Source organism: Mauremys mutica, chromosome 3, assembly GCF_020497125.1.
Source record: "Mauremys mutica isolate MM-2020 ecotype Southern chromosome 3, ASM2049712v1, whole genome shotgun sequence".
Lineage (NCBI taxonomy): Eukaryota > Metazoa > Chordata > Testudines > Geoemydidae > Mauremys > Mauremys mutica.
The window spans coordinates 148230434-148242580 of record NC_059074.1 but is presented as its reverse complement, the minus strand read 5'-3'; the positions used below and the strand labels follow the sequence as shown (position 1 = coordinate 148242580).

Here is a 12147-nt window from a genome sequence, read left to right as displayed (position 1 = left end):
GAGCACTGAATCCCACTGCAGGCTGGTGCAGGAGGCACTGTACTGAACTTTACCTTCATGTTCCGGTCATATCTCAGTAATTCCTGGAGGCAGTCTCTGCCCCTGAGGGGATCGCTCTGGCTGCAAGGGTGCTACAGCTAGTGAATGGGGGTGACAGGCAATCTTTTGGCCTGACTGTGGCTGCTTCTGACTCATGAGCTTGTTGGCGCTGGCAAGCCCTAAGCAGCTCGTGCTAGGGGCCTGAGGGAGCCACTCCTGGAGCTGGGAGGCAGCAGGGGGCTGTTCCTGCTCCTGAAGCCTGCACCCAGAGGGAGACACCAGCAACTCTGTAAATTGTGTTATGCAGTGACAGATTAACGCATCAAGTATCAGAGGGGTAGCCGTGTTAGTCTGGTTCTGTAAAAGCAGCAAAGAATCCTGTGGCACCTTATAGACTAACAGACGTTTTGCAGCATGAGCTTTCATGGGTGAATCCGAAGAAGTGGGTATTCACCCACGAAAGCTCATGCTGCAAAACGTCTGTTAGTCTATAAGGTGCCACAGGATTCTTTGCTGCTTTTAGATTAACGCATGGGACCATGTGGCCTGTGCCCGGGGGCCCTGGGTGTGGGGGGCCCAAATATTGTGTCCAGGGCCCCAATAAAATTAAATCTGCTTCTACTCAGCACCCTGATACCTCACTTTGCTCCCCCCACTGATCATGCCCTCAAATCCCCCCCACAGCCCCCTACTGCCCTGCTCTACCCCCCCACAGCCCTGTGCCGCTCCACTCTGCCCCCCACATGGCCCTCAAACCCCCCGCCAGCCCCGCCCCGCCGTTTCCCCTGCCCGCGGGGCCCCTCCCGGCCGCCGGGCGGCGCTGTGGGGAGCGGCGCGGCTGCGCTCTCGGCCGAGCTGCGCGGTTCCCGTCTCTGCCGCCGCCGGCGCCGCACGCCGAACTGGACGGAGCCGCCGCGGGGAGCTCATGGGCGCGCGGGGCGGCCGCGGAGCCGCGCGCACTGGCCCGGCCGGCAGCACGGGCCGCAGGTGGGGGCTCCGGGGGGAGCGTGGATCCCGCCGGCCGCAGCGCTGGCTCCGTGCCCGGGGCCCTGTTGGGGAGCGGCGGCCCCGGCCCCGGCAGGAGCCCCCCTTGCAGAGCCGGGCTGGGGGGCAGCCGCCGCCTGCAGCGGGGCTCAGCCGGGCTCTAGCCCGGGGTCGGGGGCCGGCTCCCCGGGGAGTGCCCCGATCGGCTGCTGTGGGAGGCGGGATGGAGCCGGGACCGGGCTGTGCGGCTCCAGGGTGCTGGGCAGACCCAAGCCCCTCCCGGAGCGGGGCGATCAGCCCGAATCTGCCCCGCTGGGGTCCCGGCTGTCCCCCTCCCAGCACGTCCCGGCAGGGAAGGGACCGGGACCGGGACCCGAGCGCTGCGTCCTGCCCCGGGCACAGATAGGTGGTTGGGAAGCTGCCCGAGGCAGGGCTGGCACTTGCCTGGAGTAACCGGTGAATAGATTAGTCCACGCGGGCCCTTTCCCTGAGCCACGTCTTGGCCAACCCTAAATTGGGGAAGTGGGCAGCACGGTCTTGCTTGTGATGACATCTCCATTTGTGGCCGTGGTGGGAACAGCGCAGGGCATCTGCCTCTGGCCGGCAGGGTCCTTGTGGCCGCGTGTGCCGAGGATGAGACTTTATTAGAAACAATCCCTAAGGAGGGCCCTGGCTTTGGGGTAGAGTCCCCCGAGGCAGGTGGCATTGAGCCAGTGAAGAGGGGTCTCACTGGAAGTTGCCTATGGCCACTCTGGGGTGTGTGGTGTAGGTACTGTGCTTTCTAAGGGTGCTTGGTGTCTGCAGGGTCTGGGTCTCACAGGGCAAATTGGCCAATGGCACCCGTATGCTGGATCAGTGATTCTCAACCAGGGGTCTGGGCCCACTTGGGAGGCCGCAAGCAGGTTTCAGGGATTCCGCCAAGCATGGCCAGTATTAGACTCGCTAGGACCCACGGCAGAAAGCCAAAGCCCCCCTGTGCAGGACTGCAGCCCGGGGCCCCAAGCCGCACCACCCGGGGCTAAAGCCGAAGCCTGAGCAACTTAGCTTCACGATGCCCCCCGCTTGCTATCCCCTAATGCTGGTCTTGGCTTTTATATGCAGAAAACCAGTTGTTGTGGCACAGATGAGCTGTGGAGTTTGTAGAGCATGTTGGGGGGCCTCAGAAAGGAAAAGGTTGAGAACCCCTGTGCTGGAGGAAGGAGTAATTCAAGGGATCCCCCTGAGAATGGCTCCTCTGGTGGTATGTGACACCTAGATCAGGACTGGATGGAGCTAGATTTCCCTGGGCTCAGCCATCAGTCAGACCTTAGTCTCCAAGCTTTTCCCTCCTCCTAGGGTGTTTTCCAGGGTCCCCATGGCCTGGCTAGGACTCTCCCAGGCCTGATCACTGCAGAGGGGCAGCTCTTTTCAAAAGAGCTCAGCATGCTCATTTGTGGCCAGATGGTCAAGTGCTCAGCTCCCACTGAGGCACCAGAGTCAGGAGCATATTTTCTGTAGCACTCCATTCCCACTGTGATGCTTATGGCCTGATTTTCTATAAGGCACTGAGCTCTTTTGGAAAATCTGGCCCTAATGGACAAATCAAAAAGACAGAATGCTGGTAACTGGCCACCACCTGTTAGTTCGGGAGTGGGGGAGCCTAACCCCTCCCCAAAAAAACCCTTTGAAGCAAGAAATCTTCCCCCCAGATCAGAGTGCCCCCTCACAGGCCGGAGAAACCCAAGGCCTCCTGGAGCCAGGCCCTTCCCTTGTTGACTGAGTGATGTTCACACCCTTTGTTCCACCACTGCAGGAGTGTCCTGCTGGTAATACTCTGCACAGGGAGCTAGATAAGGTCTGCCAAGTTCACCGTGGCCCTGAAGGCTGCTGAGGGAGAGACTTGTTGCAGCCCATGCATCCCCCTCACTCCAGGCTCCATGCTGCTGTCAGATCAGGCACTGTCAAGGTCAGTCTGCTGTAGGAATCCAGGGGCTATGGCTTGTCCGTTGGGTGGGATGGGAACTCCCACTGGGTGCGGATGAACGTAGCCAGTCATGTGATCTCCCACTACCCAAAGAATTGAAGAAAAGTCGCTGCAATGGTACTGACATCTGGTTTGGCCTCTTTAAATAGGCACCAGCAGCTGTGTCAGGCATGGGGTGGTCAGGAGTGAGGGGCATGGGTGGAGCTGCATGTGGGGATAGCAGGAGGCTGTGGGTCAGGATTATGGGGCACTGGTTGAGCTGGGGGTGGGGGGAACCCAGGGCTGGAACAGCAGGATGGGGACTGCAGGTTGTGACCATTGAGCAGCAGAGCTGTGTGAGGAGCCTGTGGGGCAGGGGGATTTGTTTGTTCTAAGAGTTCCTCTCTCCCCTTCCCTGTGGTCTTAGAGTTGAGCTAGGTTAGGTGGGTTTTACTCTGCACAGAGGGGTCTTTCCCGACTCCTAGTGTTGCATCACAGGCGTATATGAACAAAGCTCTTCAGTCAGTTTGATTGGATAGCAGAGTCATTTATTTCTCTCCAGCATACATCTTTATACTCTTGAAGCAGGCAAGCAAGCAGTTGCTAATTGGTTAACAAAATTAACACAGCCGCAGCTGTAACCCCATAGGGTAATTATCATCCTAACACCTGTTTGACTTATCATCCTATTTACAATTAGCTGGCCGCTCAAGGCCAGCCCTTTGCACACAGTTCCCAGCGTAATCGGCTCGTCCCAGAAGCCTAAACAATCTCAGCATTTCACATTCCATTCCCAACATCCTAGTCCAGGGCCCAAGCGCTGAGGTGCCTGAAAGGCTAAGTTAGAAACTCCAGGGGAAGGGGAGGGTCAGGGGCTCTGTCCCGCCCTGGCTCTGGGATTGTGCGTCAGAAAGCTGCCCCTTCTCTGGGAAGGGGAACAGTAGCTGAGTTTGTCCTCCCAATTTCCTGGCCGCTCTGTGGGCCTGAGCCTATGAAAGCTCCTTTCATGCCTGGTGAGTGCTGCCAAGCTCTGGCTCTGTGGTGCTACCTGTAACACTAGCCACCCTGTTGGAGAGGGGAGGGACCTGGTGCGTGGGGCCTGCTAGCTGCAGGGATAGAGCAAGCCATTGTCCGGCTGCACCCTCCCCTTCGCTGTGGGCCTGGGAGACCAGAGCTACTACTCCTCCCACAGGGGCTTGGATGGGGCCAGGGACATACCAGCAGACACCATCCAACAACCAAACCGTTTATCACTCACCCTCTCTGAAATCTCCCCAGCCCTAGGGAGAGGTTGGCCTTAGCTCTCTCCCCAGCTGACCCCTCCTGCTATCCTCAGCACAGGTGCTGGTCCAAGTATCAGGTGGGAGGGATATACCCTGTCTGCTAGCCCTGACCCCACTCCTGCAGTTTAAATCTGACCTCAGTGAAGCAGGGGGCACTTCTGCTGGCCCCACGGCCACTGTGATCAATGAGGATTTAATTTTGAATGAGGACAATTCAGACAAATCAGGTGGGGGGTGTATGTAGTTTCACCCCAGATGCCTACGGTTGGGCCCAGGGGTTAACGTTCAAGAACCTCGTGTGTGTGTGTGTGTGTGTGTCCCTTGCTGCAGGAGATGCTAATGAGGGGAGCAGAGGTGGGATTTCTGTGGGATGATGCTAAGTCAGTGATGCCCTCAATGTCGCTAGCAAGACCCCAGCTTGCACAGAAATGTTCTTGGGCCCCTCTTCCTTAGGGACCCCAGGGTTATCGAACTGTTTCCCTGCCATGTCAGCCCCCAGCTGTTGCAGCATGTGCTAATGCATGTGAACCAGGCAGCCCCAGAGAGGAGCAGCAGTTTGAACTTCTCTCTGGGCTGAGAGTAGTCACACGAGGGAGGGAATTTTCTGCGCAAATTGTGGTGTCTCTCTTGACAAGGTCCTTAGAGTTTGGGTGTCCCTTTCCCAAGGCTGTTTGGGGAAGGGAAATGCCCCCCAGGCCTTTCCCTGAGAAGGAAGGGAGGGTTGTAGGTGGTGGGATGTCAAAGGCAACTTTCTTTCCTGTCTTTAAGGCCCTGTTACTGATATAGACTGTAGGCTGCTATGGGTTAAATTTATATCCATGATCCTCATAGCCCTGATACTGCAGGTTCCTCAATGGAAGCTCCCTAGAGGACCCATCAATGCACCTTTGTTATAATGAACACTTTACCCTTCTCTGGCCCCTTCCATGAGAGGACCCTGCAGCACTTGAGACATTAATTCAGCCTCGCAGCCCCCATGGGAGGCTACTTTCATCATCCCTGTTTTACAACCAGGGAAACTGAGGCATGAGCCGGGGAAGGGACTTGCCCAAGGCCACGGATTAAATTAGTAGTTCAAGTTGACAGGAATAGAAGCCAGGGGTCCTGACCCCCCTATGCCCTGATCTAACTTAGTAGGCAGCTCTGGCCCAGTCTAACTGCTGTGGGCAGGTGTGTGTATAGGAAGTCATCATTTTGGGGATGCAGTGACCCCAGTATCCGCTGACCCAGATCTCCACCTTGTATGCAGGCCTTGTTCCTGTTCTTGTAATGTAACGCTGTCCCAGGATATGAGTTGGAGGTGAGGACGATACTGGGCCTATCCCATGTGGGGGAGAACCCCAGTTAGTCCCTGTGGACCCCTACTGTGTTAATGGTGGCAGATTGGTGGCTAAGCCGATGTGGTGTGAATGCTGGATACTTCCAAGGAGGGTGGTATTAAAATCCCCACCCCGTATGCCTATGGGAAAGTTCCTGAGCCCAGATGCTCTCTCTGCCGTTGAGGATGAGCCTTGGAGATTGGAGAGCCTCTCAGCTCTAGTGAATGGCCTTGTATGTTCTAAGCTCTGTGTGTCCGGTCATCACCTTCCCCACCTCCCCCTGCTGCAGCAGGATGTGCCAGGGGGAGCTCCCAGCTGGGCCCTCCCCTGAGCCACAGCTGTGGTTGTTTTACAGGAAAGTGCTGAAACAGGAGCTGCAGGGCGGGAGCTGCTGCTTCCATTTCCTGGCTCCCTCCCCCCACCAATAAAAGTGAGGCTGAAGGTGAAACACGTGCCAGTGAGAGCCCTAAAGAGGAAAAGCATTTGGAGCTGGTGTGTGTGTAAAGCCATGTCACTAGCACTATCCAAGACACTCCGAGAGCCTGAACGTTCAAAGCTGCAAACCCCCTGGCTCCTAAAACCCGAGCAAACAACATTCCTTTCTCTTGTGCCCTTGGCCTCCAAGCGCCCTGCACACCGGAGTTGCATCACCCACTCCTGAAACATAGTCACCTCTGGAGGTGGACGCAACAACTGTTTGACAGTCTCACACCAACACCCGATGAGAAGGGAGGAAAACTCCTGTACCCAGTTGAAACTAGGGAGGCGTTTAGGGAGGCTGAATGGAATTTAGCTGGGATACACTTCAAACTGCAGAGAAGTTTTCCCCTGTTCCCTGGTGACTTACACCAATGTTCCGTTTGGGCTGAACTTTGATCACAGTGTCATGTGTTGAAGATGCACCTGGGTAACTCCCAAAGCAGGGGGAGGAGATCTTACGCCTCCAGCTTGCCTTTGACTTGGTGACTGGGAAGGTGGAAGGAATCCTGGTGTTGCTGGCTGGGCCAGTGGCCCCCCTGCAGCTCACCGCCTGGATTGCCTTCTCTTGGCAGGTTGTGCCTGGCTGTCGTGCTGGCTGTTCTCCCCACCATGGCTGCCAGTGAAGTGGTATCAGCTGCCCTACAGGACTCGTGGGGGGACTTCTGGCTCTTCCGTTTCTTCCTTAATGCTGCGGGCTATGCGAGCATCATGGTGCCAGGGTTTCTGCTCATCCAGTACTTCAAGAGAAAGAATTACCTGGAGACAGGTAAGAAGGGATCAATGCACCTCAATTCCAACCTCCGTCCCCCTGGGCTCACAGACCTCTGCCAATGCACCTCAGTTCCAACCCCCAGCTCCTCTACCTCTCTGCTGTTCCAGCCCCTTGCAGAGCTCTCTCGCTGCTTCAGTGCCAGCTAGGGGCTACCCAAAGACGGCTAGATTCATCTAGCTCATCTCCATGGCTTTATCTCAACAGTGACAGCTGTGGCTGTTTCCTGTTAGATATTCTGGAATCCGTTAGAGCAACTGTGGGTAATGCGCAGAGCCCCTCAGATCTGCAAATGGGTGAGCTCTCAGCTCTGGGTGCCTGCCTGCTGTCTGTTCTCAGCTGGGAAGGGCCCTCTTGGCAAAGGGGGGTTGGGGGTGTGAATGAGCCAATTGAAGGTGCTTTATAGATACAGCCCACAGAAGGCCCCAGGCTCTACCTTGCCACAGCCCAGACAGGTTGGTGGGTGGGTTAGCACTGGCAGAGGGGTTTGGGAGGGAAGAAAGCCTCCCTCCTGAGGTAACGTGACCTCCCTGGTTCTCTCAACCCTCCAGGCCGCGGCATTTGCTTCCCCGTCATCAAGTCGTGCATCTTTGGCAGCGAGGCCAAGTCCGCACATCCAGATGACATCTCCCTGGCGGCCCGGAATGAGACCATGGAGTCCTCGACGGCCCAGCAGATCCTCAAGCTGCTCTTCTGTGCTGCTGGCCTTCAGGTAGAGCCCTGACATGTTCGTGGCCCTCCTGCCGTGGGGCGGAGATGGAGCAATGACCTGGCGCAGGTTGCCAGTTGGTGGCCCCAAGAGACTGAGTCCCAGCAGCCAGTGTTCTCATGGAGTTTTGCTTGGCAGCATTGCATGCTGGGACACGTCGTCTCTGTGGGGCGCTCCTTTTTTGTGTGCTTCAGGCTGCTTGCCAGTGTGGCCCTTTGAGTCTCCTGGAGAGCCATTCAGCCAGCGTCTGGTGGGCTGGAAGCTATTGTCTGTCTGCTCTGTGCTCTCCGCACACCTGAATGGGTGAGCTACTGCCATTTTGAACTGTTCTTTGAATTTCGTTCTGGCCCTCCCACTGTGTTTCATGCATCAGAGCACGAGACAGTTTAACCCGTGTTCTCACCTCGGGGGCTGGAATGTCCTAAACTCAGGCTCTGCCCGTAGGTAGATTTTATTGGGAAACTGAAAAAAATCTCTCCAGTGTTTTGAGTTCAGTTGAAGTGAATAGGAAACGGTGATCCTGCTTCTTTGAGTCACAGCTACAGGAAAAATGCACGAAATGCCGCCTGAACAATGGTGGTGAAGGCACTGGATGGGGACTCAGGAGATCAGTGTTCAGTTGCTGGTTCTGTCACAGTCTCGCTGTGTGATTTAGGGCAAGTCACTTTCTCTCTCTGTATGTCAGTTTCCCAGCGGTACAGTGGGAGGTAGGAGAATAACTCCATTATGTCTGTGAGGGGCTCCGATACTGTGGCAGCAGGGCCATGTAAGTACCTTGATGGACAGATGATAGTCCTCATGGAGGGCAGTTTCCTCTGCTGGGTTTGCAATTAGAATTGGTTTTGATTTACGAAATGACCTAGGAAACTAAATGCAAAAGCCCTGTGTTAATGCATCATCAAGGCTGCAGAGTTAAAGAGCAGGAACTGCAGTGTGAGGGTTCCACCGGCCTCAGGATCTCGGGCACATCTTTGCCATGTTGTCTATTCCTGTTTTTCTGGTTAAACGGGCAGCTTAATACAGAACTGTTTATCTTGTGACGTGTATCCCATAAAGTGTACTAGGGCAGAGCTAATGCGACTGCTGGGACACTTGCTTTGCCACTTCCTGTATTGTTTGAGTTTGTGGCTGTGCACTCAAGAGCCAGAACAGGTTTTTCATTGGGTATTTCCAGCCTTAACTGTAGGGGGAGCTGCCCTCGGGCGGAGAGTGTTCTCCAGATCTGTGCATAATGAAATGCTGCCCATTGATTCCTCTGCACACAGCTGGGCAGGAGCCAGGCTGACTTCTCCCCTGGCTCTCTGGTGGGGGCACTGGGAGTGAGGATGAAGTGGCTGGGCAGGCCAGTTCACTGCTCCCCAGCTGGACGTGGTGGTGGCAGGCACCATCTCTTTGCTGGGTGCATTGGGTATGCTGGGTGCAAATAGAGAGATGCTCAGACAGGACTGTTCCTCCCTGCATATGGTGGCTGCTGGCTGCCATCCCTACTCATCACTCACCCTCTGCTCTTTGTGCCTTGCAGGCTTCCTACCTGACGTGGGGTGTCCTCCAGGAGCGGGTCATGACCCGGACATATGGGGCCACTGAGACAGATCCTGGTGAGAAGTTCAAAGATTCCCAGTTCCTGGTCTTCATGAACCGGATCCTGGCCTTCACCGTAGCCGGCCTGTACTGTGCCCTCATCAAGCAGCCGCGCCACGGTGCCCCCATGTACAAGTATTCCTTTGCCTCACTCTCCAACATCCTCAGCAGCTGGTGCCAATATGAGGCACTCAAGTACATCAGCTTCCCTACCCAGGTGCTGGCCAAGGCCTCCAAGGTGATCCCAGTCATGCTGATGGGCAAGCTGGTGTCGCGCAAGAGCTACGAGTACTGGGAGTACCTGACGGCGGTGCTTATCTCGGTGGGGGTCAGCATGTTCCTGCTCTCCAGCGCCCCCACCAAGCACCTCTCCACCGTCACTACCTTCTCAGGCGTGGTCCTCCTTGCTGGCTACATCGTCTTCGACAGCTTCACCTCCAACTGGCAGGACGCCCTCTTCACCTACAAGATGTCCCCGGTGCAGATGATGTTTGGGGTGAACGTCTTCTCCTGCCTCTTCACGATGGGCTCGCTGCTGGAGCAGGGCGCCCTGCTGGAGTCGGTCCGCTTCATGGCCCGCCACTCCGAGTTCGCGGTCCACGCCGTGCTGCTGTCCATCTGCTCCGCCTTTGGCCAGCTCTTCATCTTCTACACCATCAATCAGTTTGGGGCGGCCGTCTTCACCATCATCATGACGCTGCGCCAGGCTTTTGCCATCCTGCTCTCCTGCCTCATCTACGGGCACGCCATCACCGTGGTGGGCGGGCTGGGCGTCGCCGTGGTCTTTATGGCTCTCTTCCTGCGCGTCTATGCCCGCAGCCGCATGAAGAAGCGTAGCAAGAAGCTGCCCACCGGCGAGGTCCCAGTGCAGAAGGTTTAGGGACCATGGGACAGACCATGCCCTCCTCCCCTCTCCCACTGCAGGGCACTTGCTTTATTTCTCTTCTCTTCGTGAACCTACTGAGGAGGGGGGGAGAAACAATGACTCCCTTTGCCAACTGCTTTTCCTGGACAAGGAGCTGGAGTGGGCTTGGAGGAAGCGAGATGCTTTCCGGGCCTCCACTGCATCTTTCTCCTGTTGCCTTAATAGGTCTGAGTATTTCAGTGCTCTGAGATTGCTCCAGAAAGGGAGCAGAGGGCAGGTCTAGTTCCCAGGAGTGCAGTGGGGTTAACTCCTGCCCTAGCTCCATCTGGTACTCGGGGCTTCTCTTGAAGATTATTTATGAACAAGGGAACTTTATTCCCTGGCACTTTCTTGACTCCAGCTTCACTCCCCATTTCTTTCCTCACTACAGAGCCGATAGTAAGGGAACGGCAAGAAAACACTATCATTTTTCTTTACAGATATGTATGATTGAGAGGGAAGCTCCAGTCTCAGCCTGCCCCAGCAGCAGGTGGTGTAGGGAACGGGGCAGGAGCGCTGGCTGGACGGGGGGGAACTCTCAGCTACATCAGTCCCTGCCTTTCCCAACAGGAGGCGCTGTAGGGAATGTGGCAGGAGCATGGGGCCTCCCTAGCCACATCCCATTCCAAGGCTGGTAAAAGAGCTGCTGCGTAGCAGTCTGGATTTGTGGCAGGTGCCTCTTGAACAGTAGCCATGTCCTTGCTGGCTTGGCAGGTCAGTGCACTACGCTGTCGCGGCTGGGAGCCTTCTCCATTTCTGTCTCCTGGCCTGGCACTTCTGCTCCATTCCATTTGTGTTTTGTGCTGCTTTTCCTTTCTTGTCATAGGTTTGAACTAGAACTCCCAGGCTCCCCTAAGGGCGCTTTCTGCTCTCTGGCTTCAGGGATTTGTAATTGGCTCCTACCCTTTAGAAAAGCACAAAGATCCCCTTCCTGGGATGTTCCTCCTTTTTCCTGCCTGCAGGAGGTGCCAGCGCCAGCCCACTCAGCAGCCTAACTAGGGCTTTGTGGTACGCAGCGGTCCCGGAGACAGGACAAAGCCCAGCCCAGGTTCCCTTTCCCTGCACGGGGCTGCTCTCAATCCTGGATGCAGGGAGCCACTTGCCCTGGCTCCACCTCGGGAAGCTGGGTTTGACCCAGTAACTGTTTTGTTTCCGAACAGACCAGGCCCCCCCCCCCCATCTGCTAGGGGAATGGTTTGGGTACTTTTAAAATGCAACTTGGTCTCTTTTTATTAAATTAAAAAGCTGCTGCAACCAGTGCCCCGGGGTGGAATGTTGGGGTCTGAATGCGCTTGGGGGAGAGGGGAAGGCACTGCTCCCGGGAGCTCTCTGGCTAGGGACTTTGATGCCGTTGTGGCTGAAGGGTGCATGCTGACTTTCTCACCACCTCCCCCTGGGGAGGCAGGGTAGCATTATTAGCCCCAGCCTACAGATGGGGGAACAGGCCCAGGGCGTTGCCTGAGGTCACCCATGGTGGGGTGGACCCAGGTATTGAACTCAGCTCCCCTGAGTTCTAGTGTAGGCCAGAGCCAGGTTCGGGGGTTTGGGGCTTGCACTGTGTTCCAGCCTGAGCCCTCTGCGCATGCTGGCTGCTCACTGTCCCTGTCTGTGTGGCTGGGAGGGCAGCTGTTAGCTCTCTGTGCCCTGAGTCTGGCCGCATAAATGTCTTGTTCTTGGGCAATTGGCTCTGGTCAGCTGGCCTGTAGATTCAGCCATGGCCTCTTCTAGCTCTGCCTTCCACTGCTGGGTAGGGGCCACTCTATGCCCTGCTGAGCGCCTGCCACCCAGAGTCTCCATTGCTGTAACAGGCCATATGAGAGTAAAGCCTTCATGGAGCTGTGTTCTGTGCCAACCCCAGCTTCAGCCCCACCACCCTAGAGGAGGAAGGTGTGGGGAGTGTGGTCCCTCCTCCCGCTGTGGAGAGCAGTCAGTCAGGAGCCAGCAGGATGGGAAGCTGGTTGAAGAAGTCAGGGACTAGCCTCCCTGCTAGGCTAACACTGTTCTGGAAAGTGCTCAGATGACTGTGTTCACATGTGGTCACCTGCTCTCAGAAAGGCTTGAGCAGCAAGAGAGGGGGTCAGAGCTGGGTGACAAGAATACTCAGCGACTGGGAGAGAGTGAAAAACACAGGGCTGTT

The 12147-nt window shown here is 56.3% G+C and overlaps 1 protein-coding gene across 4 annotated transcripts; it reads left to right on the top strand.

Annotated features, from left to right (window-relative positions):
* Positions 1 to 882: 882 nt before the first annotated feature.
* SLC35B2 (solute carrier family 35 member B2) lies at positions 883 to 11270 on the top strand. 4 transcript variants are annotated; one of them, XM_045008575.1, is made up of 4 exons: positions 883 to 1026; positions 6620 to 6813; positions 7368 to 7528; positions 9048 to 11270. In XM_045008575.1, exons 1-4 carry the CDS (start codon positions 965 to 967, stop codon positions 9984 to 9986), a joined length of 1356 nt encoding a protein of 451 aa, XP_044864510.1. In that variant the 5' UTR covers positions 883 to 964; the 3' UTR covers positions 9987 to 11270. The 4 variants fall into 4 exon arrangements, with proteins under 4 accessions (XP_044864510.1, XP_044864511.1, XP_044864512.1 ...); XM_045008576.1 differs by lacking the exon at positions 883 to 1026 and adding an exon at positions 1728 to 2968; XM_045008577.1 differs by lacking the exon at positions 883 to 1026 and adding an exon at positions 1728 to 2968 and having other exon boundaries at positions 5923 to 6813.
* Positions 11271 to 12147: the final 877 nt, after the last annotated feature.